Source organism: Amblyomma mixtum, chromosome 5 (genome assembly GCF_055824585.1).
Source record: "Amblyomma mixtum isolate Tamu chromosome 5, ASM5582458v1, whole genome shotgun sequence".
NCBI classification, from domain to species: Eukaryota; Metazoa; Arthropoda; class Arachnida; order Ixodida; family Ixodidae; genus Amblyomma; species Amblyomma mixtum.
This window is the reverse complement of record NC_143016.1, coordinates 97,481,975-97,506,088: the sequence shown is the minus strand read 5'-3', so window position 1 is coordinate 97,506,088 and position 24,114 is coordinate 97,481,975. Positions and strand designations below refer to the sequence as shown.

Here is a 24,114-nt window from a genome sequence, read left to right as displayed (position 1 = left end):
CCTACTATTGACTCAGATCTATAGATCTCAGTCAATAGTAGGAAGTGCGGTAAGGACGGTCTTAGATCTGGCGCCAGCCGTGCTGCAGCCGCAGCAACTGCTCCAGATCACTCGGCAGCGCCCGCGCCGCCGCACGCACGCATACATGCGCACCACTTCATTATGTTTTCATCCCGCCCGCAGCGTAACGCGTTCAGCGCCTCGGACGATTGTTGAAAGTCACGATAAGGAACGATGTATCACCGGTCCAGCTCAAGGTTATGTCGCTCGGGCAGCCGCGTCTCCTACCGTGCGCGTTTAGAGAGCTCTATAGACCGCAGACCAAGGCGACTGACCACTTTAAAAACACAACAAAAACTCTCCGTGGAGCGTCCAGCCGAGAGCGCCAATGCTCCAGTTTCCTTTGTCCAGCGAGGGAGCCCCGCCCCGCTTATCGGCCAAAACAGGAGCGGAAGGAGAGAGCGAACACTCGCTGATTACTGCACCCGATACAGGTTTATGAAGTCAGCGAAGTGCGCTCAAAGTGCTCCGGTCTGACCCTGAATAACTAGAAAACAAAAAGTTAAAAAGACGGACGGCTGAGAATCGAGAAGAAAGCTAAGGGACGACGAAAAGCAACCGACCACGTTATAAACGCTGCACCTCGTTGTGCAGGACCCTTGATTGGCTATACGCGCACAGATCGTGCATGCGCGGCCGTTTGCAATGAAAACGAGAGTACGTGCGACGGCTGTCGGCCCCCGACCGGTTTGTAATTTACGACGCGATTTTACGACAACGCGAGACCGAAAGAGCGCGTCACGTCGGCTGCCACACCGAGCAACCAGGCTTTGCTTTATGAATAGTTTTTCTTCGATTTACTTACTAAAGAGACATTTCAATACCACGTGGGCAGGGAGATTGGTTTATTGGTTTTTTGAGGTTTAATGTCCCAAAGCGACTCAGGCTATGAGAAACGCCGTAGTGGAGGGCTCCGGAAATTTCGACCACCTGGGGTTCTTTAACGTGCACTGACACCGCACACTACACGGGCCTCTAGAATTTCGCCTCGAAATTCAGCCGCCGCGGCCGGGATCGAACCCGCGTCTTTCGGGCCAGCAGCCGAGCGCCGTAACCACTGAGCCACCGCGGCGGGGTCATCGGCAGGGAGAGCGAAATGAGAGACTGATATGCAAGGAAGAAAAAAAAAACAATAAAAGACTGAAAAACAAAAACAGGCAGCCTTAGACGCGCTGAAAATAAGCAATCCGGAACGTTATTATGTTGCTTATTTTCCAACGTCCATTCAGCACCAGCCATGAAAGGCCCACCATTAGCAAACACAACCACATCACAGAGTACGGTTTGCACCGGGAAATGGGGGAGTGAAAGTGTCAAACTATTTGTATGTTCCTCGCAACACTACACAGTCCCCCGTGTGAACAAGAAGCACAAGTACATAACGCGTCCTAACTGTGCCTGCTTACGCGGGGCGTCCTAAATTCGGGGCCGCAGTATACGGCCGGCGGGCCTGTCAGCTAGATTAAATGATTGCGCGTCAGGGCACTTCTACCTTCAAAACCGCGTTACGTCTGCGCCTGACGTGACTAGCAGACACGGAATGCGGCCCCACTTATGAGTCCTTGCCGCACCCACCCGCCCGTCTCGGACAAAAGATGCCAAGCCAAGCAATGCCACGAGAACGCCTTAGCGAATCATTGTCCTTCGAGCGCGCAGGTGGCGAGGGTCTCGCTTGACGGCGAAGCGATGCATAACAAAGACTCGAGGTCCCCCTCTTTATGTCCTCGAAGATGCGCGGGGAATCACCGGAACGAGCAAGCGGCAGTCACTGAACGGGTAAATCCGACGCCAGAGTATCGCCTCAGACAGAACACAGCGGCGCCGCACCCACACCATTGCACTACTCCACTCCGTTCCGACCCCAAACGACCAAGGACGCGACCCGTCGAGAGAATCCTCCGGAGAATCCTCTTTGTGCTGACACTCGGCTGTGGAATGACATCGATCTTACGCATGCCGGTCCGGTGATCGACCCCGCACGCGCGGTCCAGGTAACTAGCTTCGCTCTTTGCCGTATACTAGATTTATCGGACGAGTTGCCACCCCAAGTGCCCACCGCGCCACGACCGGTTGTCGCGTATACCAGCGGCGAAGCCCTCAGATCAGACGCGACAGAGAAGAGCGATCGTTTGAATCGAGCGGAGGCCACGGAGGATGATGCTTGTGGAAACGGTGGCCCCGACATTTTATACGAGCCTAAAATCGGAGCCATTTTGCAGTAGTAGAAATACGAGGCAACTCTGCGCTCTCGGTGCGCTTTACGGGCCTTCTTAACGAGGCCGGCGGAAAACGCGAGAAAGGATCAGTCTTTCAGTAAATTAAGAACAGAGGTGATTGTCTAACACGACTTAATAGTCACGGGAACTGGGCGACAGAAAAAGAAGGCAACTTGAGCAGCTAAGACCAATGTTCTCTCGCGTAATCACCTGGCTGCAATCACCAACAGCGATCACCAGCTGCTGACGAAAGAGCTACACATTCGACTGTGATTTCTTAGCGATGTCGTAGAACGTGTAAAGAGTCGCTGCACAAAACCACACACACAGAAATTTCACGCTGGAAGATCACAGGCGAAAGGCTCGCCGAAGGTACAATTATTATTACTTCGTTCCTAAGCGCCGAGTTCGTTCCTAAATCTCTGCACCGAACGGCAATTTAGTGTTCGGCGAAGTTAAGCTAGGCCCAAAGAGCGTATACTTGCAGCAATTCATGCCATATCCATTCACAATGCAGTTGGTCTCTGCTGCAAACTCGTAGCACCCGGCTTGCACAGAATCTGAACTGTCAGCAAAGCAACTGATGCACAATCGGCGCCTAAAAGGAGAAAACGCCAAATCTGACAGCGTGAAGCCCAGCCGCCTCCTGACGTGCGGCCCGCCGAACAGCGCGCACGCGAACACGCAATTAAAGACAGGTGACAACGCGAAGCTAAGAACAACGAGGAAGGTCATAACGTCAAAAAAATAATAAAATCAAACGCCCCCACAAAGAACACAGTAGAGGGGAACGCGCCGACCGCTCACTGTGTCGACAAAAGCATAAAAACAGATAAAAGACACGCAAAGGGGGAGGAAGAAGCCAGAAACAAAGGGTGCAGGCATGGTACACCCATACATGCGCTATAGCCGAGGGCGGGAATGCTGGAAATGAGCGGGGAGAGAAAAATCGCGGAATCCGCCCTTTTTCTCCACCCACTGCGCGCAGCTAGTTAAACAATTGGCCCAGACGGCGGAGGTGATGGAATGGGGGGCACGCGCGTAGTACAGTGCAGAATAAAAACAAGTACAGTAAGAGCACAGTAGTAGCACAGTACGAATAAAGTAAAGTACAACGTTAGTAGAGTATTACAATATTACAGCATTAGTATAGTATTAGTATTGTACAGCTTTAGTGTAGCATAGTATGGTACAGTATAATATAGTACACTATTAGGTAGTATATGTGGCTCGAGGCTCCTAGGCGGCGGCCGAGGAGGAGGCATCCACGACCGCGAAGGAAAACAAAAAATTGGCCAGACAGACAGGCCGCAAGGCTGCCCCAATTTCCGTCCTTGTATTCTCTTGTTTCGCTTATTTTCTCCGCCACGTCTGCCGTGTTCGCTTCTCGTTCGGCACCTCCTCTCCCGCGACTCTTCGTTTTTTCGCGCCGTCAGCTCACATCAGAATCGACGGCCACAGACTCTACACCAGGCACGGAACGGTGCCGACAACGCGAAGCGGAGGGGGAGGAGAGTCGAGCAGACAGACCCCGTCCTGGTTTCGTCTTTTTCTTCGCCTTTTCTAGAGCAAAGGGGCAACAGACAGACGGAAGGGTGCCGAGTCGGCAGCTCAGTCTGGAGGTTCAAGGCCAGCATCGATGATGCGGGAGTAGTAGGGTATGGAGGCTGCAACTACACCTACAGGTGCCTGCAACTACAGTTACGTGTGCCTACAACTACAGCTACAGGCGCCTGCAACTACAGCTACAGGTGCCTACAACTACAGCTACAGGTGACTGCAACTACAGCTATAAGTCCCTGCAACTACAGCTACACGTGCCTGAAACTACAGCTACAGGTGCCTGCAACTACTGCTTGCCTGCAACTACAGCTACAGGTGCCTGCAACTGCAGCTACAGGTGCCTACGAGTACAGCTACAGGTGTCTGCGACTACAGCTACAGGTGTCTGCAGATACAGCCAGAGACTGCAAGTGATGCTATACTGTTAAGTTTGGCGGATCCAGAGGAAAAGGGAAAAAGAACAGGAAAGATGTGTGCGTTACGCTGTTGCACTAGGATTATGGGTCTCGTCACTACTCAGCGTGCTCTTCGCACTAAAAAATGAATGTGCGATAGAAAATGGAATTACAAACATAGAACGCTGTACTGATTACTTCGCTATATCCGCCATGACAGACGTACCGCGCACCGCCCTCAGTTAGCAATCTGCTCCCACCCCTTTCGCTCGCTTCCATCCTTCTCCTCTTCTCAAAGTCGGCTTTTTGGCAAAGTCCGGCGAGGTCATTGCAGCAGAATGGGAAATTTCATCATACACAAAACAAACACAGCGGACATGTACCAACAACATAGTGCTGCTAAGTGCGCTGTAATAAAATATATACTTTGCACCACTGTCAAGGAAGCTTTTTTTTACCACCCACGTCTGTCCCCTGTTCTTTACCATCACGTGTGTGCTTCGGCATTCTTAATTTTATAAGCCGCGTACAGTTAAATTGCCAGCGGAAACAATGAATTTGTTTGCTCCAACACTCTGCTTCAAAGCATCCAGAGTTCCTTTAAAGTGAGAGGTTAGCCTCGAAAACTTTTCTGCTCTTCGTCGTGGCATACGTGTTTGGATCGCGCGCAAGACCAATGACGTAAATAAGTGACCATTGTTGGCGGTGGCTTAACTTCCCTCTGCGAACATTTATGCAAAGATGCATTGCGTGCTGTGGCTTTTGTTCCACAGTGGGCTTAAGTGGGCTGATTATGCCGATGGTGATAATGAGTTGCGATGCCTGAGCAATGAAAGGCAACACGCTGCGACACACAGCCAATGAGACCGCACGAATGGCCGTTCCCGTCATATACTGCAGAATCAATCCACACGCAGTCAGCGCGTCCATATCGTAAAAACCGCATACACAGCTGTGGCGAGTCATGGCGAGACACGTAGTATGACGTCAGAGCCAATCATCCGCTCCTCCTGGTTTCAAGGTCAAATTTCATCGCCACATGACCTTCAGCTTTGTACCGGAGGAGTAGAGCTTTCGCTCTAGGAACCATCAACGCCTCCCAAACTGCATAGTGCAACATCGGCCTTTTCACATTTCTGTCCTATAATGCCATCAACATACCAGTACCTTCCCGCCATCGTCTTAGTTCAAGGTCCTATATATTCGTTATAAACGAAGAATGCCAGGTATACGAATGAAACATAATGCACGCCAAAGTCATTGCGGCCGAACTCTACGAAGCTCGAGCTTTCAACGTTCGTGACAAAGAGCACGATTATCCGCGCCACACAAGCAAGCAAGCACACACAGCGCAGACGCACACGAAGGTTATACAACGCTGAGCGCCGCCGCAACGTCGATCACGAAAATCTCTTTTTTCGCGAAGCAAAGAAAACGGAAAGAAAGAGCGGTTCTCCGCAAATGCAGCCGCTTCCTCCTTCCTTCTCCGCCCGCCTCCGATGGACGACGACGGACGATGAGAAGCGGCGACGGCATTAGGGGACCCTAAACGGCCCGCGTATATTCATTCACGTGGACATGCGCGCGCACATATCCGCTCTGCACCATATCGCCCCGCGTGCGCTTCCTATAACGCGGCAAAGAACCCAGACGGAAAGATGGGGGAACTTTAGGCCGGAGAAGAAAGAGGAAAAATGAAAGAAACACACGTATGAGGAAAAAAATGGGGGGCGGGAGAGGAAGCCGCGGTGCCGCACTGGCCATACGGGCAGGCGCTGTGCACGGCCCGGCGGCGGAAATGAAGCCCGCTAGACAGGCGTGCGTGTGTGCCGACCACTCCTCTGTATTCTTGCTTCTTCCTTTTGTGGAGGAGCGAGGAACCGGGTCCGAGATGCAATGGACCGAAAGCCGCCGGACGCCGCTGAGCGTGACCCTGAAGACGTTGAGAAGTCGTGGTCTTCGGACCCACTCGCGGCATCCCCCCTCCACAGGCATCCGAGGAAAGACGCGTTCATCGGCGCTCGGACGTCGTCACGACTACTCTCTCTCTCTCCCCCCCCCCCCCCTCCTCCCTCTCTGACGATCTCTCCCAAGGGAGGAGGAGGAGCCATAAGCACCTCCGAGCACTTTAATGGGCCAAACAGCGATACCGCACACACTCGCACAAAAAGATAGAAAACATAAGGAATGAATGAAAGAGAAAATAAAGCAAGGGAAGAAAGCAAGACGAGGGAAATAAAGAAGCCAAGCTCCATAAGGCATTTGCGCTCGGGGCAGGCCGCTTTCAGGCGTCCATTGCGGATACACTAAACGCTCCCGGAGGGTGTCGGGGGTCGCCTCCTAAGCGCCGTTCGCGCCGATTATGCACGTCGTCGCCTTTTTGACGACGCGTGGCGAAGGGTTGAGCGCCTACCGGACAGGAAGCCTCGTGCGGCATGAATGGAGGCACTGCGGCTGCGTGCACTGTAATACTATAGTGCTACAGCGGTGGACGTCCAATCTTCTACCTTCGGGGCTATTTATGTTTGCGTGTAACCTAACCTTGAGTGTTCACCAGCGTCAGCCTCATCCGTAGCGGCGGATGTGGTTTGGTAGAGCACCGGGCGCGAAATTCGGAGGTCGTGGGTTGGGATTACACCGGCAGCATGCGGTTCGTTTTCCTTCTACTTTATAGTCAATTATCTTTCAGCGTTAAAATAATTACGCTGTTAATTACCCATTGGCCAATATCATAAATTAAGAAAAAGAGTCATTCCCTTATGCTCCTTGTTTGCGATGACTGGTGGCGGCCTTCACACGCCCAGGTAGCGGAAATATAATCTAGAGCTCTCCACTGCGGCGCGCCCCGTAACCTGGAGTGTTGGTTCTAGCAAGTAAAAAAAGCAAAATGCACACATACCCCACAGCAGGTACCTGCCCCTGCCGGTTGAATCTAGAGCTTCCCGTTACAGCGTCCTCGGTCACGCCCAGCGGATGCAGCGTTTAAGACGTGAAAAAAGTACATCAACTGACGTGATCAAACACGAAGTGATACCGGAAGAAGCTTGCGCTCCGCTCTTACGAGCTAACAAAGTAGTGGTGTTCCTTGCATTCGGGGAATTTTGTCTTCCGGGGAATTCGAGGAGTAAAATTTGGCGAAAAGGGAGTTTTTAAGGCGCGTCAGGGAATTTTTGCGAAACGGGAGTTTTTACGGAGTGCCAGGGAATTTATAGAGCCGAAATTGTCTCACTATTCCCACACCGACGGAGTTTTCGAACTGCTACGGGGAAAAGTTTTGAAATAGGAATTTCTGGGCCTAATAGAGGGAATTTTCACTTACGGCATGGAGCATCATAGTAACAAAGTTTTGTTAAGACTTCTTGGGCTACTTAGCTCAGTTCAGTGCCTGATCTTAAATGAGCGAAAAAGATGATGAAAGAAAGGCACGACTATAATACAACAGCTGCGCTCGTCCCTGTGGAGCAGGACACTTTAATACGCATGTCTTCGTCTTTCGCACGTAGTCCAAAACGAGCAGTAACAAAGTTGCAAACTCGTCACACAGGGTGGCCTGGAGAACAGAGTCACCGGAAAAGCCACTGGAAAAGTTCCATTTTACTCTACAGATTTGAGCTCCGTGCAAACCCTCTCTATACACACGAATACGCCCCCATAAAAGCGGACTGGCCGACGGTGATAGGACAATGAACCGATGAATTCTGCCGCCGCTGCGCTGCACGTGCCCTGTCCAGATGTTCCGACGTCTGCCGCATTCGCAGCTAAAAAAACAGAAAAAAAAAGCTGGGCAGACAAAACTAGATGAGCAGGTGCCGCCCGACTGCGATGATTTTGCCTGTTTGTTTTTTTTTTTTGCTTTTCACGCCAAACGACGGCTTGTCAGCTTTTTTCAAAGATGCATACAATCCGTGAAATGACGTCAAAGTTTCCTCTGCATGACGCGCTCTTCGCATGACGAGACCTTAACGCTTGTCGTCAGGAGGCTTCGTGTAGACGCCTTTACACAGAAGAGCGTGATGACAGCTTTTTTCTACCCGTACAGTTCAGTCGTATAATACTATTACAAAATATACCGTAGTCGGATACAAGAACGAAAGGGCGAATGCCCCTCAGGGGAGACCCTCCAGCTAATGGCGTCGACTGATTCTCATGACGTCGTGGTCAACACTCTTGGACCTGCTAGCGTGACATCCCAGGGGCTGACAAGTGAAAGGGTATCAAACACGGTTTAATAAGATTAACCGCGACGTAATGAAAATCGGTCGACGCCATTGGCTGGAATGCCTCTTTTGATGGGCATATCTGCCGCTTTGTTCTTGAATTGCATCCGACTGCAGTAAGTCGTCTGCATGATCGCTACGCAAACGGTGCATCCGTTTGAAATAGGCTTTCTTCACTCTTCGCATTTTACACGGATTCCTTTGCGTTCGTGCCACAGTGAGAAATCGCACCACAGCTTCATGCATTTTTTTGCTTCGTTTAGTCGCGCCATGCTAAATTATTCGGTTCCAAAATAACCCACGCTTCTTTTATTTTTCACCTCTGTCGTTTTCTTCCTTTTTTTTTATTTCGGCGCAGCTGGCGGCTAAGGACGATACACCCACACGTTTTCTTCCTCACAACAGTACGAAGAAACAGCCGCGTCTGTCCTCCGAGAATTCCGCATAGAGGCGAAAACCGTGAGCCGATTCCCCGCGCGCGCGGTGGTAAGAAGAAGCCGCGTTCTATAAGGACTCCTCTCTTTGCAAACAGTGACGGCGCAGAGCAAGAAAAGAAAAAAAATAAACGAACACAACTGACAGAATTTAGAAGAAGCATCACTTTTCTATACCCAGTCGGTCAAAGTTATAAGGAATGGAACCCGAACAGTCGCCCTAACAGAAGAGTCCTCGGTTACATTCGCTCCCTGCAACGGAGCCATTCGGCAGCAGCAACACGTCTGTAGTCCGATACAACTCAAGAACGAAGCGCGGCTTTCTCCGTCAAAGCGTCGGCCGAATCTGATGAGCTTGCTCGCGCGACAATGCAGGGAGTGGCCGATGAAAATTGCCCTCCTTCCATGGCCCTGGTAGGTCGGGGATAGTCCACTACCTGCATTGTCACGCTAGCAAGCTCTTGAGAATCGGCCGACGCCATTGGCTGGAAGTGGCTCCTTTCACGGGGGAAATTCGCTGCTTTCTTGAGTTGCACCGGCCAGCCTAAACAGCAGACTGGGCCGCCATAAACGGTGGCCCTTGGCAACAAGTCGAATCGTTCATTCCTTAATTTATTTTTTTTTCTCTCCCGCAGGGCTCAGCTAGACTTCCCTCCCTCCGGTGTGCAGGCACCGTGAAGAGGGCCAAAACGAACAACATTGTCGAAGCGGGAAAAGTTCTTTCCACTATAATGGACACCAATATAGCACCCCCCTTGTTACGGAACCTTCGTACGACGCTGGCTGGACCCGCCGTTTATCCGCGTGTGTGCGATACGCTGGAAAGCTAGCGCGACGCTTTTCGTATTTCCTTCCCGCTGGACCATAGCGCTCTCTCGCCAAGAATCACTTGGCACAGGGCAACGAATGAAGGAAGGAAGGACATGAAACGGCACTTTTTTTGTTTTGTTCCGCTTTTCCGTTTTGCTATAGCTCTATCAAAGAAGGTGGCACGGGAAACTTCGAATAAAACGGGGAAGCAGATAAGGTAAGCGGCTCGATCTGCGAAAGTCCGGTTTTGCAGTCTTCAAAGTACACGGAAGTCGTGATAGAGCGCTTTAGCATATACGGCAGCTGGCATGCAGCCGCTATAACAGTCGGCTGCCAGCTGTGCACAACATGCACTTTGCATGTACCGCAAATAGTAGCGGTAGAGTGGTAGCGGCAAGTTAGAGACTAGAACATCAGGGTAACCATCGGTGATACAATGAGTACAAGTTTCCCCCTGGCCTGGTGAGGGTGAAATGCTTGGAAAATAGGTCTTTGACCCCACCTTGTGCACAAGAGAATTCCGCGTGTCATGGCGTTCTTTGCGTAAAGCTGCCCTTGCGCCATCAAAAATCCATCATCATCAACAAGTTAAAGACACTCTAAACACGAAAGGAGTTAGAAAAGAGCAAGCTGTCCTCCACAACACTCCCTTTACGGGGCAGGGTATGCTGCCCAAGCAATACGGAATACTTATATTGGCGACGGGAACAAATTCCCGCTTCAAAAGACGCAAAATTCCAGCAGTTACGAAGATTTTTAACCGAGATTTCAGCCTCCTCGATTTGCTAACTTCAAGAACTCCGGTGCCGCGTTTAAAGGCCTCCTCCCATTGCTAACTCCGTCAAGTTACTGTGATTCGGAGTGCCGGAATATATTACCTCCGTTGCCAAGAGCAAGAATTCCGTATATTTAGCGATCGAAATCTGTTCCGGAACTTCGGTAGCATACCCTTCCCCTAAAAGAGTATGCACTAGAGGACATCTTACTCCCAATTTACTCCTATGTAAGGCGTATTCGTCAATATACACTCCAAACACGAATACGCCTTATATAAATGGGAGTAAAAAGGGGGTAAGGTGTCCTCTAGCGCACCCCCTTTTGGAGTGCTCTAGAGGGCGGCTTATTCCCTTTTTACCCCCTTCTGTTTAGAGTGTAGAGCGCTCAAGCATGGCACTACCGTGTACCGCCACCGTTAGCCGCCAACAGCGCATGGGTAACGCTATATGATAAAGCCGGAGTGCCCTGTAGAAAATTTCTAAGTTAAGCCAAAGCGTTCAGCTAACTGCGCGTGCGCGGAAAACGTAGTCAAGCTGGCGGCCGGTCGGAGCGGCAACGGTAGGCTATAAACGTTCCGATCAAGAGAGCCAGCGTACACACGCGCGGAGCGCAGTCAGGCGCGGCGCATGCCTGGCAACCGAGTGACGCTTTACCGCGCGTCCTGGTTTTCTACTATTCGCTTTTTATTTTTAAGCCCTTCCCGAGAGGGGGATAAAAACAGACAGAAAGCAAACTTAGCCGAATGCGCGGCTCTACAGAGGCTCAGGCGAGGCGATAGAACGCGGCAGACTAACGAGATTCCACGTGACCAACAAAGCAAAAAGACGGCGGGCTATATATATATACCTCGCAATTTTCTCGAACGACAGGAAGTGCTGCAGGAAAGAAAACAATAAAATGAACACAGCAAGGCTGTACTATTTAAGATTAAAAAAAAAAACGCATAAAACGTGCCAGGTGCCGTAGGAGGGTTCACAAGCACAGTGGGCCTTTGTGATCTCTATATTTTCTAGCCTCCCCCAACAAACGCACACGAACGGAAGCTCACGCCATACAGGCAATATGCACGGTTGGCACACTGCACTGTTCCTGAGGCAGTTATGCTGCAGTTATACCAACACACACCATTCCGCAACTATTCCCTTGTTGCTTCGGATTTATCTGCGACATTTCCATTCCGTTCATGCGTGCCCGACGCTGAAGCAGGGCGAGCTGCAGCGACGGCGTACGCTGAAGAAAACTAAAGAATTCAGAAATGGAAAATTTAAAAGGTGTGCAAAATAACGCACTTCGGCCAACCCTCCTTTTTTTCATCAGCAGCAGCCCTGTAAGATCTTGATCGGTATACAGTGGCTTAAAAGGACGGTCGTTACCGAATACTGTTCGTAAAAACAAGACGAGTACCAACACACTGAATCCGGGAGCCATTTCTATTCTTCAGAACCATATTCGCGTGCAGTACACGAACCCAGCAGTTAGCCTGAGTATCCCGGCGAAATGACAGGCACGGGGAGAGTACGCAGGTGTGTGAAGCTTTATTGAGTCTTCTTTTCCGTTCAATTTGACATCCCACCAATCGATATGCTCGTTTTAGTTTTTCCCACTCTTTCATGCCTAACTGAACTTAATTTTCCTGTAAATATGGCGGACAGGATAGACATGGGTGAAAACAAAAAGTAAGCACGGAGGTAAAGTTTTTTTTTTGCTAGGCTGACAAATTATGTTACGATTCGTGTCGAAGCTAAAGGTAGGGTAGGGATTGTGTAGTCGAAATTTTTTCCGCGACACGCGACCTGGCTACAGCTTGGTCAGACCTCTTGGTCTGGCTGATACAAAATTTCTGTTGTAGCTCACGCTCTGTCGTAGGCTCAAGCTCAAGGAAACGTAAATCACAACGGCCCTGTTGAGTTCCACCAAATGTCCCACCGCATGGACAGCGCACCGGTCGTGGCCTGTGCAGGCTTGACAACGGCTTCGCTTTAAAACTCGAAACTGCGGCAGATTCTGGCCCCCGAAGTCGAAAACGAAACAATAAGAAAGGGCAGGCTTGCTCCTGCGGAAACGTCGCGTTAATGAGTGAAAATTCCTTGAAGGTGCAGACATTCTCAATGCCGAGACTTCATCGATTACTTGCGTAACATATCCAAGCACATGGGAACTGCGAATGTGGATGAGAAAGTGGACATAATGGATCCTTCACCTCGAGAAAGAGACGGAACAACACGCGTCTACCCTCGCAGTACAGTCGTAATCATGTCGCCTCTACAGCAGCTTGTAACATCGAGCAAGTTATGAGCCAGTGGGGAGGGTGCAAATATGGAGAAAGGTTGGTTGGTTTATGGGGTTTAACGTCCCAAAGCGACTAAGGCTATGAGAGACGCCGTAGTGAAGGGCTCCGGAAATTTCGACCACCTGGGGTTCTTTAACGTGCACTGACATCGCACAGTACACGGGCCTCTAGAATTTCTCCTCCAAAGAAATTCTAGCCGCCGCGGCCGGGATCGAACCCGCGTCTTTTGGGTCAGCAGCCGAGCACCATAGCCGCTGAGCCACCGCGGCGGCAAATATGGAGAAAGGAAAACCCTCCATGGGTGTGAAGACGTGGTCAAAGGGTTCTTGCTCTCAAATCGTCCTCACCGCAGGTCCTTGGTGAAGTAACACATAATGAGGCACAAAATACTCATACACGAGTAAACCATGTGATGCACTGTAGGCCACAAATTCCCAGTATACCCAACGTAGCAGCTCAGCGCAGTAAAACAAAACGTATGCGCCAGTGTAGTAACCCAAGCTGCGCAGCGCTCATGATATTGGCCAATAGAGGTCCAAGTTCCACGTGGTTCTCCAACGTGCAGCCGTGCAGAGCTTCGATCGCCTTCTTCCTTCTTTTTCATTGGTTCCTCTTCACCCGTATTTCTGCCAGTGTACTTCTGCAAGTCCACACAACCATGCAGGACTGTGCAGTTCCTTCAGGATAAAAAAAAAGTACCTTCCCCCAAGTCGAACGCCAGTCGACTCACGAGCCCGTCTCCACGCGTTTGCTCAAACGTGAAGTCTCAACAGAAGTATGCGACGGAGCAAACAATATAATGCCGCTCATGCCGGTGCTATTAATGCACGCGCTTGCGCAAAGCTTGTCGCAAATGGCTTCTGCCGCCGCAACCGGTATCCGTGTAGTACTACATGTGCACAGACCTAGCTCACATCCCGCATGAGCCAAATAAGGAAGCAATCGGATCGCTGCCGGCCGACTGTTACAAGAAAGAGCGGGGAAGGAAGCCGGCATGCGGACGGCGAACACAGCAAAGACACAGAAAAGAAGGCCGGTGAGCCACGGGACGATTCCAAGGCGCCGCCGGGCGCAGGACGTGGCCGCGAAGTTGGATGGCCTCCGCATACCGCACTCCAGGGAGCGCGACCGACCTTTCGTCCCCTTGCTCTTTTCAGCTACGCAGTGCTCCAGCACATCGACGGTGAAGTAACCAGACGGGCATTTATCGCTGCATAATAGTGCTGGTGGTTTTCGACACGCCAACAGTTGTTTTCAAAATATCTAGGTAAAGTTCTGCGAAAGGTTTATACCATAAACTGAGGGAATAGGGCTTCAGTGTTACGCGCTCAGAGCCATTCATAAAACACATGAACAGTTAAAGCACAGCTGCTTTACGGCATTCATCGGCTTCGTCGCGAGAAACCCCAAAGTAGCAAGAAAATTAACTCAGAATGCGGCAAAGACCTGCGGCAAAGACCTGGCTCAGAAATAAAACTTTCATGACTGCAATCCGTCTGAAACCCGTGCCCCAAGAAAACGCGCTGTTAAAACGGTTCAGGATAGGGTGCCTCGATGCGCGCGCGCCCTCTCTAGGGTGAAGTCACCCTTTGGGAGGGCGAGTGCCGCCTCACCGGCCGTGACAGTCCACCGGCGGCCATCTTCATGCCCTTTCTCGGGGCGGCGCGGCGGCCGTAACACGTGCGTTCGCTTTGTCGACTTTTCTCTTGGTTCTGACCGGGCGCATATCGAAAAATGCCTGGTTGTTGTATGCCACAGTGCACCACCACCTCCAAGAAGTGTTGCTGGGAAATGAGGAGTGCGATTTTTTTCTTACCAGCAGACTCTTACAAGATTGTCTCGAGAACCTCTTTTCGGTGGTTGGACTGAGAAAACCTGTACCCAGTGCGTATGGCATGAAATGCGCTCTGAGGCTTGTGAGCGTGGGCCAGTTTTTATTTACCCCACGGACGACGAGCTACGATCTCGATAACCGCGAATATCTGGTAGACCTTCTCTCCCAGGCAAAGAAACAAAGGACAGAAGCGGAAGCTGATGAGATAAATGACTCAGAAATTCTGTTCATTGAAGAACTGTCCACTAGAGAGTGCAGCATTCTGCACTGCATAGGAGGCTTCATTTTTAAAGGAATCTTGCCGTTTGTCAGCTGGCAGTAATGCAAGAATGCCCTACTGGGATGTGCTAGTGATGAACATGCGCCTATGACTGCTCTGAAGGAATATGTGTCAGGGGGTGACAACCTAATTTATCCCAGTAATGACGTGATGCACATGCTCAAAATCAACGAGGAGCACTTTGTTGGAATAAACTCATGGTGCACAGGCAAACTAGTGACAATGAAGTCACCTCTCCGCTCACTTACAGCACACCTAGGAAAGGTTTGCTGCATGCAAGCATACCGACCGCGCTTGAAGCTCTGCGCAAGCCATGAAGAAGAAATCTGGAAAACGCTGACCGACAGGTACGCAAGATTGAGACTGCGCATCTTCCTCCGACACCTTCAGAAAGCTCGTCTCAATGGTCACGCAAGCAATTGTGTGCAGGAGTTAATTTAACCTAAGTTGCTATCTACACTAAAGTGCACCCATTCTGCTAGCATTAACAGAATTACTATTTTTACACCTAATAAGTATCCTAAATTGCATTGTTTGGTTTGCATTGGCTCCAGGTTTTGAAGACAATGATGATTGTGCACAAAATGCCTTCAAAGTACCCTGAAATATTTTTTTCAGGGCAAATAAACATTTTTCATGGTCATAAACATTATTAATGATTGTTTCGTTTCAACTAACCTCTGATCGCGGCAATATATTGTTACTTTGTCTTTAAAACACTGTCTTCAGTGTGCGTTCAATTATACTAGTGCAGTCGACTCTCATTAGTTTGACCCATCAATGACACCAAAATTTCGATTCCATTCGAGTATAAACGGATTTATTTTCACTGCGACTAATAACTTTCCTCATCATTTGACCAATATACAGTGGTCCCGCCAAGTTCGAATGGCCGACTACACGCGTATAAAAATACCTGGAGATATCTGGGGTTTTCAGTGCACAATGTATGCATGCGTGGCCCAGGTACTGCGATATTTGGTTCGCGTACGTGTGGCGAATGCGCTGGCTTTTATTTCTTAGGACAAGGTACGTAAAGCACATTAATCTTTTTTCTTCTACAAAAAATCGTCATTCTAGTACTGAGGTTGCCAATAAATGTGAATAAAGCGATTGGAGCGTTCTTAATTAGTTACACAATTGAGTGATTAAATGCAATCTACCTGCTTATGGTATTGCTGTTGTTATTAATTTATTTTAGTCCTGCAGTTAAGTTCCTAGTGCGCTCTATGAACTCCTTCCAATCTATCACCCGAGTCGCCGTGTGCTGGGAGAAATGACCGTCCAAATCTTAAAATATTTGGACAGTTGTCTCTTACAAGCCTATTCTGTTGATACTTCATTAGAAAAGGTGCGAAACGCAGTTGTGTTTTCTTTTGGTCGCGAAGACAAGCGCGCTTTTGCAGCGCCAAGTGCACAAAACCTGTTGGCGCACGCCCCGCGCCTTTGAAGTGGGCATGGCAATGGCGGCTGCCGTAGCAGACGACGCAGTTGTCTTCACCCTCAGCGGAGCGCGCGCGCATCGAGGCACCCTAGTTCAGGACGACACTGGCGCGAAGAAGAAAATCAACGAAACGAGCTTTGATCGGCTGCTCAGGAATGCGCGGCTCCCGAGCGGCGCTCGCGACGAGGACTCCGCTACTGCGGTCGATATATCATGCTCTCGTGACACAACAAACCGCACATATAAAACACACTGCAACTGGATGCACGGCAGAGGCAGCGACAACGCTCCGGATCGCTTCAAATTGTCGGCGCTCCGCGAAGTTGGACGCGACGCGCTTTTTTCCGTGTCCCAGAAAATTAGCGAAACACGAAGTCGTTGGCCACGCAACAGCGCCTTTCGGCAGCAAGAGCGCCGGATACATGTTACCTGGTTCATACAATCCGATCGCATTGTTTAAGTCGAGATCGCATTCACCAACGACACTTTAGGAGGCGACAATCCTGCCGACTTAACTGTCAATTAAGCCTAGAGCCGGCAAACATTCCTGTTTGGGCCATTGTCTATCACTTACCGATGGTGCAGTGCTATCCGGAGTTCCAATAAGCGGCCACAATGTAATCCCATCAAATGCGCTTCTTTCGCCGAACGCTAGAGTAACGCTTGTAGAACACATGAACTCATGTTGAGGCTCTCACAGTCCCGGCCACTGACACACCCATCAAACACAAACTGGACCCCACAACACCTGCCGTGCAAATCCAGGCAGGCCAGCAGCAGCCAACAGGTAAGCGAGGGGAAAACTTGCGAGCGTGTTTCTCCCCCTCGAGGTATGTAACGTCAGCAAGCCGGGTAATGACAGCCGGTGACCCGCCGAGATATCCTACGGGCACGAAACGCGTCTCCGGTGGCACGTAAAATTTTTTTCGAAGCATTTTAATTGTGTTTCAAGACAAGCTGCCAACATTATTGTTCTAAAAGTTAGCGCTTCTCGGACCACGATGGGCGCCTCCCGCGTTGAACGGTGGTGCCATCTGTTCGGTGTGAGTATAACTACTCAGCAGACTACCGTTTCCGGAAGCCTGCACGTCTGTACGCGCTTGTTTTCGCGCCTTTCAAAGTTTCACCGGTTCTCCCGTTTGACTTCGCGTTCAGTGTGCTCGTTCATCACAACCCACCCGTGTCGGATCAAACTTCACACCCACGAGTTGTTACCTGCGTAAGTGGACATGTTTGCCTCGTCGGTTTGGTGACCTTCGGCAGGTTCTCGGGCTTCGTTCGAGCTGCGCAGCGTTGGACCGCACGCAGCCGATAGTTTCGGCAGCTGTGTTTATGTTCTTCTATCGAACGCACCATGAGTAAGTCCAAGGAAGGAGCGGTAGAGAAGGCAATTCTCGACTACGTCAAGGCTCAGAACCGGCCCTACAGTTCGAACGACATCTTCAACAACCTCCACAAGGAGCACGGAAAGACGGCCGTAGTGCGAGCACTAGAGCAACTCGCGCAAGACGGCAAGATTACAGAGAAGACTTACGGAAAACAGAAGATCTACTTCGCCAACCAGGATGAATTCCCCGACGTGGCCGAAGCCGAGCTGTCCGCCATGGACCAGCAGATCAGCGATCTCGGCACGAAGCTCCAAGAACTCATGCGACAGCTGCAGTCCCGTGAGTCACAGCTCAACGCTGTGAGCCAGAGCTTGACAACCGAACAGCTCACCGATAGGATTGCAGCCACCGCTGCTGAACGGGACAAGCTGAAAGCAAGGCTTGAAAAGCTTACCTCCAATGCCAACTTCGTTGAGCCCGAAGTGAAGGACCGTATCCTCAAAGACAATGACAAGTTTGTGAAGGAGTGGCGGAAGAGAAAGCGCTTGGCAAACGACATGATTGAGGCTATCCTTGAGGGCTACCCAAAGGGCAAGAAAGCACTCTTGGAGGAAACAGGCGTAGAGACGGATGAGGATGTCAAAGTGTCGCTGCCAAAGTAGGCATTGGATATTTATACAGTTTTGTTTGAAAGAAGTTCTTGAAAAATGTTTAGTTTAAGTGTAATGTATTACCAAGTGTTGAATTAAAAGACATAGCCTGTGGTCACAGACAACATGTTTATTGCTACATACAGTTTTCCTCAGAGGCTTCTAAGCAGCATCGGCATAACTCTGCAAATTCTGTCAGTGTCAAAACACCAGACAATCCGCTGCTATGTGCTTCTAAACAAACCATTAACTTGAACTAGCAGAAATGTCAAATACATTCTACAAAACCAAAAAAATATCTGCAACAAGTTACAGCCCTAGGCAATGTTTTTTTAGCAGATTAGAGTGCAGCTTCACAAAGAATTTTATTCTCTGCAAGAACTTACACAAGCTAGGGCAGTTTTATTTGGAATGTCATTTGCACCATACGCATGGGGCAACTTGTTCATCAAGACTGAAGAAAAACCACTAGCATGACATCAAGCTTGAAGTGGAATGCAGGTGGCTTGCTGTGTCTTTGGATCAATAAATACACAGGTTTATTATTACACATCTCCTCCTGAGGTTTTAACAACAAGGTAACATGCACACACAAGAGTTATGATCTGGTTGCACCTTGTGAAGGTCTTGAAGTGCTAGTTTCTTTCTCCAGCTGCTTGCCAAGGTACTCCCTGAAAAGGGAAGACAAAGAACAAATCGGGCCGTTACTTCAAAAGGACGAGACAGACAAAAGAATACAAAGCCCGCCAGTTCACAAGACTCTGCACAGAAATTCGGGCACATGCAAAGATAAAATGTACAGTGAAAAGCTTTATGAAGGGGGAACACGAGAGCGTGTGCAACTCCATACAACTAGAGCTATGTAGTGGCATGTTTAGTTTGCAGCTATTGCCCTTCTAAGAGCAGATACATGCCTGCCTTGAGCTCACTTGTTGCCTCTAACAGCGACAACCAAAAGCGCAGTCAGTCTCTAGAGTAATTCTATAGGGGCATGATGCTGTGTGAACACATCCACAGTTCATTATAGCCATAAAGATGACAAATCAATGCACATCATAGATCCGAACTTAATGTCATCTGTTGCTTTTCGTATGCGCACTTTGTAACCAAGCGCAGAATGCAGGAGATCACTGTTATCAAAGAAATGCTATGCATAAAGCTGACAGAATGGTCACATTCTCATATGCTTTATTTCTCTAAAACCTTACTGCAGCACGCGATCAGCTACCTATGTCGCAAACAATGCACTAACTGGGTGTCTCTGCCCTTCAAAGAGAAATTACTTCTAAGTATGCACGCGCAGCACAACACACTAAGCTGCAAGAGTATCAAACTAAGGAGGAACGCTCTGAGCACAGAGCTGCAATGATAAAGAAGCGCTTCTGTGTTTCTACTATAAAATATAAAACCGACGCAGTGTTCAGCATGTCAGCACAGCAGTGGAAAACGCATAGGCATGGTTGAGTAGGTGAACTCACAAGCGAGACTGGCTACCGCTCCTGACTTCACCACTTTAGCATCACTAGGAACGCAGTGAAAGCTCCGTGTAGCATGCGCCTGCATGACTATGCCAACTGGCCAATTTGGAAGCATCTAATGAGGAACGGTATAAATCAGGCGCTCGTCTCTCATAATTTAGAATGTGGGCACGCTTTTTTTCGTGACCGAGAGTCCTCCGACTTGAAGCGAGGCCATACGATTCCTGCACATGCTGTGCATCTGTTTTGGTACCAGGTCATTTCATATACATAGTTCGACGTTTGATCTTGAAGCACAACGCCGATTTAGAAATTTAGGAATTTGGGTTCACCTATGAAGTTGACGGCCTCCAATTCCACAATCTAATACTGTGTCCTAAAACAAGGAGTTGCAAAGTTAATTTGATAATATTAGTTAACTAGTCTTTTAACTGCCTATTAACACGGACGTAAAGTCTGCCGTGTCGTACGATGCATCTGTGCAGACCACGTCATATTTCACGGTATTTTTAGAAAAACATCTGTACAGATTAAAAAAAGAACATCTAATATAATGGATCACCATTATGGAGCACCAAGCACACAAGGTTGTATGAGCTAAAATTTTGCACAGTACACATGATTTCAGACTGTCTAGTCTGATCATTCAAACTCCTACTTCTGCGAAAATTTTCTCAAGGCTTTGTGAATGTCATTCCTATGTCTTTCAGAAATATCTGCTTGAGCAATGGACCAGTGCTCAGAAACCCAGACAGCAATCAGCCTTACCAGTTGTGCACCATGATCTTTTGCACGCAGAGTAGAGCCTCGTACCGCACGTTGGGGTCCTCGTGCCCCAGCAGTTGCATCACTAGGTGCTTGCCCCCCAGTTTTTCAATGACACTGCAGACAATCAGAAGGAGAGCACCACTGCTACTATAACAAACATTACTCAGTAACAGCACACTTTTACTTCATTACTAGATGGTGAACAGTGCACCTATGCAAGCATGATAACATTCGTTTTTGCTAAACATGGCTTTTGCATTGTGTAGCATCTGTGGGAACCTGCCCTGCTCATCCCCTGTTGTTGGCTTCCCCACGATGCACCCTCCCTAGCCAAGTTAGTTACCTTAACTAACAAGGAAGGGCGCTGGTGTCGCAGTGATACGAGCGCCACGCATGGCGCGATTGCTGTGTGTGTGCATGGGGGAGACGAGCTCTCTAGTCGGCTCGGGAATTCGGCACACACGGAATGTTTGGCACAACGCTGCGCTCTTCGCCAGCGGGGCGAGGCCATGGGGGAAAATGTTCTCCTGCATCTCATCCCGTCCGACTATGTGCCAGCCGCGGTTAAGCAGGGAAAGCGTATTGATCTCCCCAGTTAAAACCCCACATATTAAGAAGTTGCTTTTAGTACAATTCACTTATTTTAGTACCTAGTTCTTTGAATCAAATGTTTTTATTTATTTGTAAAGTTTCCATTATAACCCAGAAATAACATACAATATTTTCAGTATGTTTACTGGCAGAAGAAAACAGAAAATGTAGAAAATGGTAGGCATGAAACAGCTACTACCTGTTTCTTAAAATAAACAATTTTAACAGTGCCACATATAAATTAGATCTTGCATCAGCAATTTCAGCACATAAAGCCGTATATCTTGACATCAGGTTACGAGAGGTTACGCTATGCTCAGTTGCCGTCCTGCATACCCAAGCAACACATACTTAATAATCGTATTAATGGCATGAGATAGGCTTCAAGTATTGTAGCCCTTATTTGCGACATGCTAACCATAGTGAGCAGGAAATCTGCACAACTGTACAAAGCGCCCACTTTCATGTAAAACCACATTGCTTGCTGTTACTACCCCTGCTGAAAGCCTGTTGATGTATACGGACATCATGGTCTCTATATCAGGGCAAAAAATATGCATTGGTAAACTTTTTTTGGCATACGTCTGATGCCATAGTCAGACAAAAAGACTCAAGAGCTTTGTGTTATGGACATCGTAGGATAATGCACACCAATGCTATTGAGAAAGAACACGAGTCGGAAACAATAGGCACTACGAGAGCCATGAATAATGATACCATAAGCAGTACCAGACTACAATCAAGTCGTGTGTTCTTATAGCAGCTGCACTTGCCTTAGGAGAAAGCTCCACATTAAACACAAAGTGGTAAATCACATAAAGGTACCATCCCCTTAAAGCTTGAAATAGTTATGCCGAAAGATGTACACTGTGAAGACGACAACATTAGTACTTAATAATGCCTACTACATGTAGCAACAAATGCAGGATCTTCAAAGAGCTCAGCATCAACAGCCATTGCTACTGTCAGTCGTGAAATTAGAATCTTAAGCTAAAGGCAAACTAACACAATTTTTATTTCCTTCTCTGAGAGTCAGCATTTACTGAGCAGCATTAGAGCAGTGGATAAAGTGCTGATGGTATGTGGAGGTTAATGTCCCAATGTAAGCCATGGGTCATGAGGGATGCCATAGTGGACGACTCTGGATTAACCCTTTGAAGGTTTTTGCCGTATATGTACGGCGGCGGTTTTCTGTCCCACAAGGTCTTTGCCGTACGGGTACGGTTTCGATCTTCCGTTTGAAATTTTGCGCCAAAAGAACAATGCGTGCTCACTGGGGGGTGCTGCCACCTCTTAGGACTTACAAGAAGTGTTTGAATTTTGTGCTGCCTTCTTACGGAGATAAGCAGAACTTATGTCTAGCTTTAGCGCGGCAGCACAGACTGTGGCAACACCCCTTTTGTAGTTTTGGTTTCGCCGTGTGATCGCAACGGAGTGGCGCAAAATTTGAGTTTTCTTTTTGTCAGCACTATCTTGCAGGGGCTGCCGAAGTTGATTTCTATCTTTATTGGGGCTGCTCTTAGCTTGCTTATCACCGTTGCTCGCGAGGTATTCTCGCCCTCTGAGGCAACGCGCCTATGCGGTTTCGATTCCGCCGCGGGATCGCAACGGAGTCGCGCGAAACGTGTTTTCTCTTTGTGGGCACTGTTTTGCAGAGGCAGCGAAAGTTGATTTCTATCTTTATTGGTGCTGCTCTTAGCTTGCTTATCACCGTTGCTATTCTATTCTATTGAACATTTTCCAGTTGTGAGTGATGCTGTCACCAAAGTACTGTTCCTAATTTTTTTTTACTATTTATTCTCGATTATATACATTTTGTAGATTCAAGATCCGCAATAAAGTAATTTGACCACCTGGGAAAGTTTTCTTCAAAATAATTCGACCCTCAAAGGGTTAATTTGGGCCATCTGGGGGTTCTTAGCATGCACTGACATTGTACAGCATAAGGGCGTCTTTGCATTTTGCTTCCATGAAATGCAGCCACAGCAGCCAGGATTCGAACCCACAACCTTGGAATAAGCAGCCGAACACCAAAGTCACTGAGCCACTGCGGTGGGTTCTATGAATAAAGTCTGTGTCCATAACAAATATGCCAATAGCCACAGGACCGAGGCAAGAATAAAAAGAAAACCGCACTCAACTGTTTTCCTCGAGGGTAGTAGCGGACGTACTCTCCCACATCGTGGGCGGCAACACTGAGGACAAGGGGGTCTCTGCTCGTCTCCAACAGGCGCACCAGGATTCTGTTCAAGCAAAAATTAAACATTCCAGCAATATTCAGTCTAGCAAATGCCAAAAATTATGACCCAGAAGAAAATCTACAGATAACTTCCAATATAACGTGTTTTTAATGCTTCTATAGTTGGTTACAAAGGGAGGTTTATTTTTATTCTGTAGCCTGGACTAAGTGCCATTTCAATTTTTCCCCAAAGTACCAGTTCATTTCACTGCCATGCTACAACAGGAATCTGCGAACAAAAACACCAAAATATTTTTCCTCACTGTAACTTGGCAGACAAAAAGGGTAGTGGGGGCCTTCCCACACAAAGACTAGACAGCCAACAATACTAAAAAACTTTATTTTTGTGACAGCCAAACACCAAGTTCAAAAGCATTTTTGTCATATATCATGATTTCTAGAAATTGCTTTCCAGCTCAACTCAGTATAAAAATTTCAGCAGTGATCGGACCAGCCACCTTCTACTGAATTATGCGGGAGGCCAACATTGGTACTTCAGACTTTCAGATTACCCTTTATGCTGTGCTTAACACTGAGAATCTCACTAAGAAGTAGCAATGTGTGGGCACGCACGGTCCAAATTTAACAAGTTCCCAGCTCCCATATGAAATTACCGAAACGACCATGCCTGGCATGAGCTGAAGAAAGCAGGTGGTAGTGCCTCCTCGAGTCCAGACTGGATTCACGCAGTAACAAACTAAAAATAGCCATGCTACCTACAGCCATGACATCATCAGCTT

General features: G+C 48.6%; 3 protein-coding genes across 4 annotated transcripts in view; 1 reads left to right on the top strand and 2 right to left on the bottom strand.

Annotated features, from left to right (window-relative positions):
* Nucleotides 1–17,167, bottom strand: part of ck (unconventional myosin-VIIa ck) — a 137,584-nt gene extending 120,417 nt beyond the window's left edge. The window contains exon 1 of the mRNA XM_089545638.1: nt 16,895–17,167. The gene's annotated coding sequence lies outside the window, so the exon portion shown is untranslated. The remainder of the gene's footprint in view (nt 1–16,894) is intronic.
* Nucleotides 17,168–17,402: 235 nt separating this feature from the next.
* On the top strand, nt 17,403–18,938 carry LOC149343118 (homologous-pairing protein 2 homolog). Its single transcript, XM_089545637.1, has one exon. It carries the CDS (start codon nt 17,675–17,677, stop codon nt 18,308–18,310), a length of 636 nt encoding a protein of 211 aa, XP_089401763.1. The 5' UTR covers nt 17,403–17,674; the 3' UTR covers nt 18,311–18,938.
* VhaSFD (V-type proton ATPase subunit VhaSFD) overlaps nt 18,414–24,114 on the bottom strand; it is a 41,388-nt gene continuing 35,687 nt past the window's right edge. For both annotated transcript variants that reach the window (XM_089545634.1, XM_089545635.1), the window contains exons 11-13: nt 23,277–23,378; nt 20,545–20,658; nt 18,414–18,969 (exon numbers count right to left, since the gene is read on the bottom strand). In XM_089545634.1, coding sequence (XP_089401760.1) covers nt 18,897–18,969; nt 20,545–20,658; nt 23,277–23,378 — 289 coding nt within the window. In that variant the 3' untranslated portion in view covers nt 18,414–18,896. The remainder of the gene's footprint in view (nt 18,970–20,544; nt 20,659–23,276; nt 23,379–24,114) is intronic.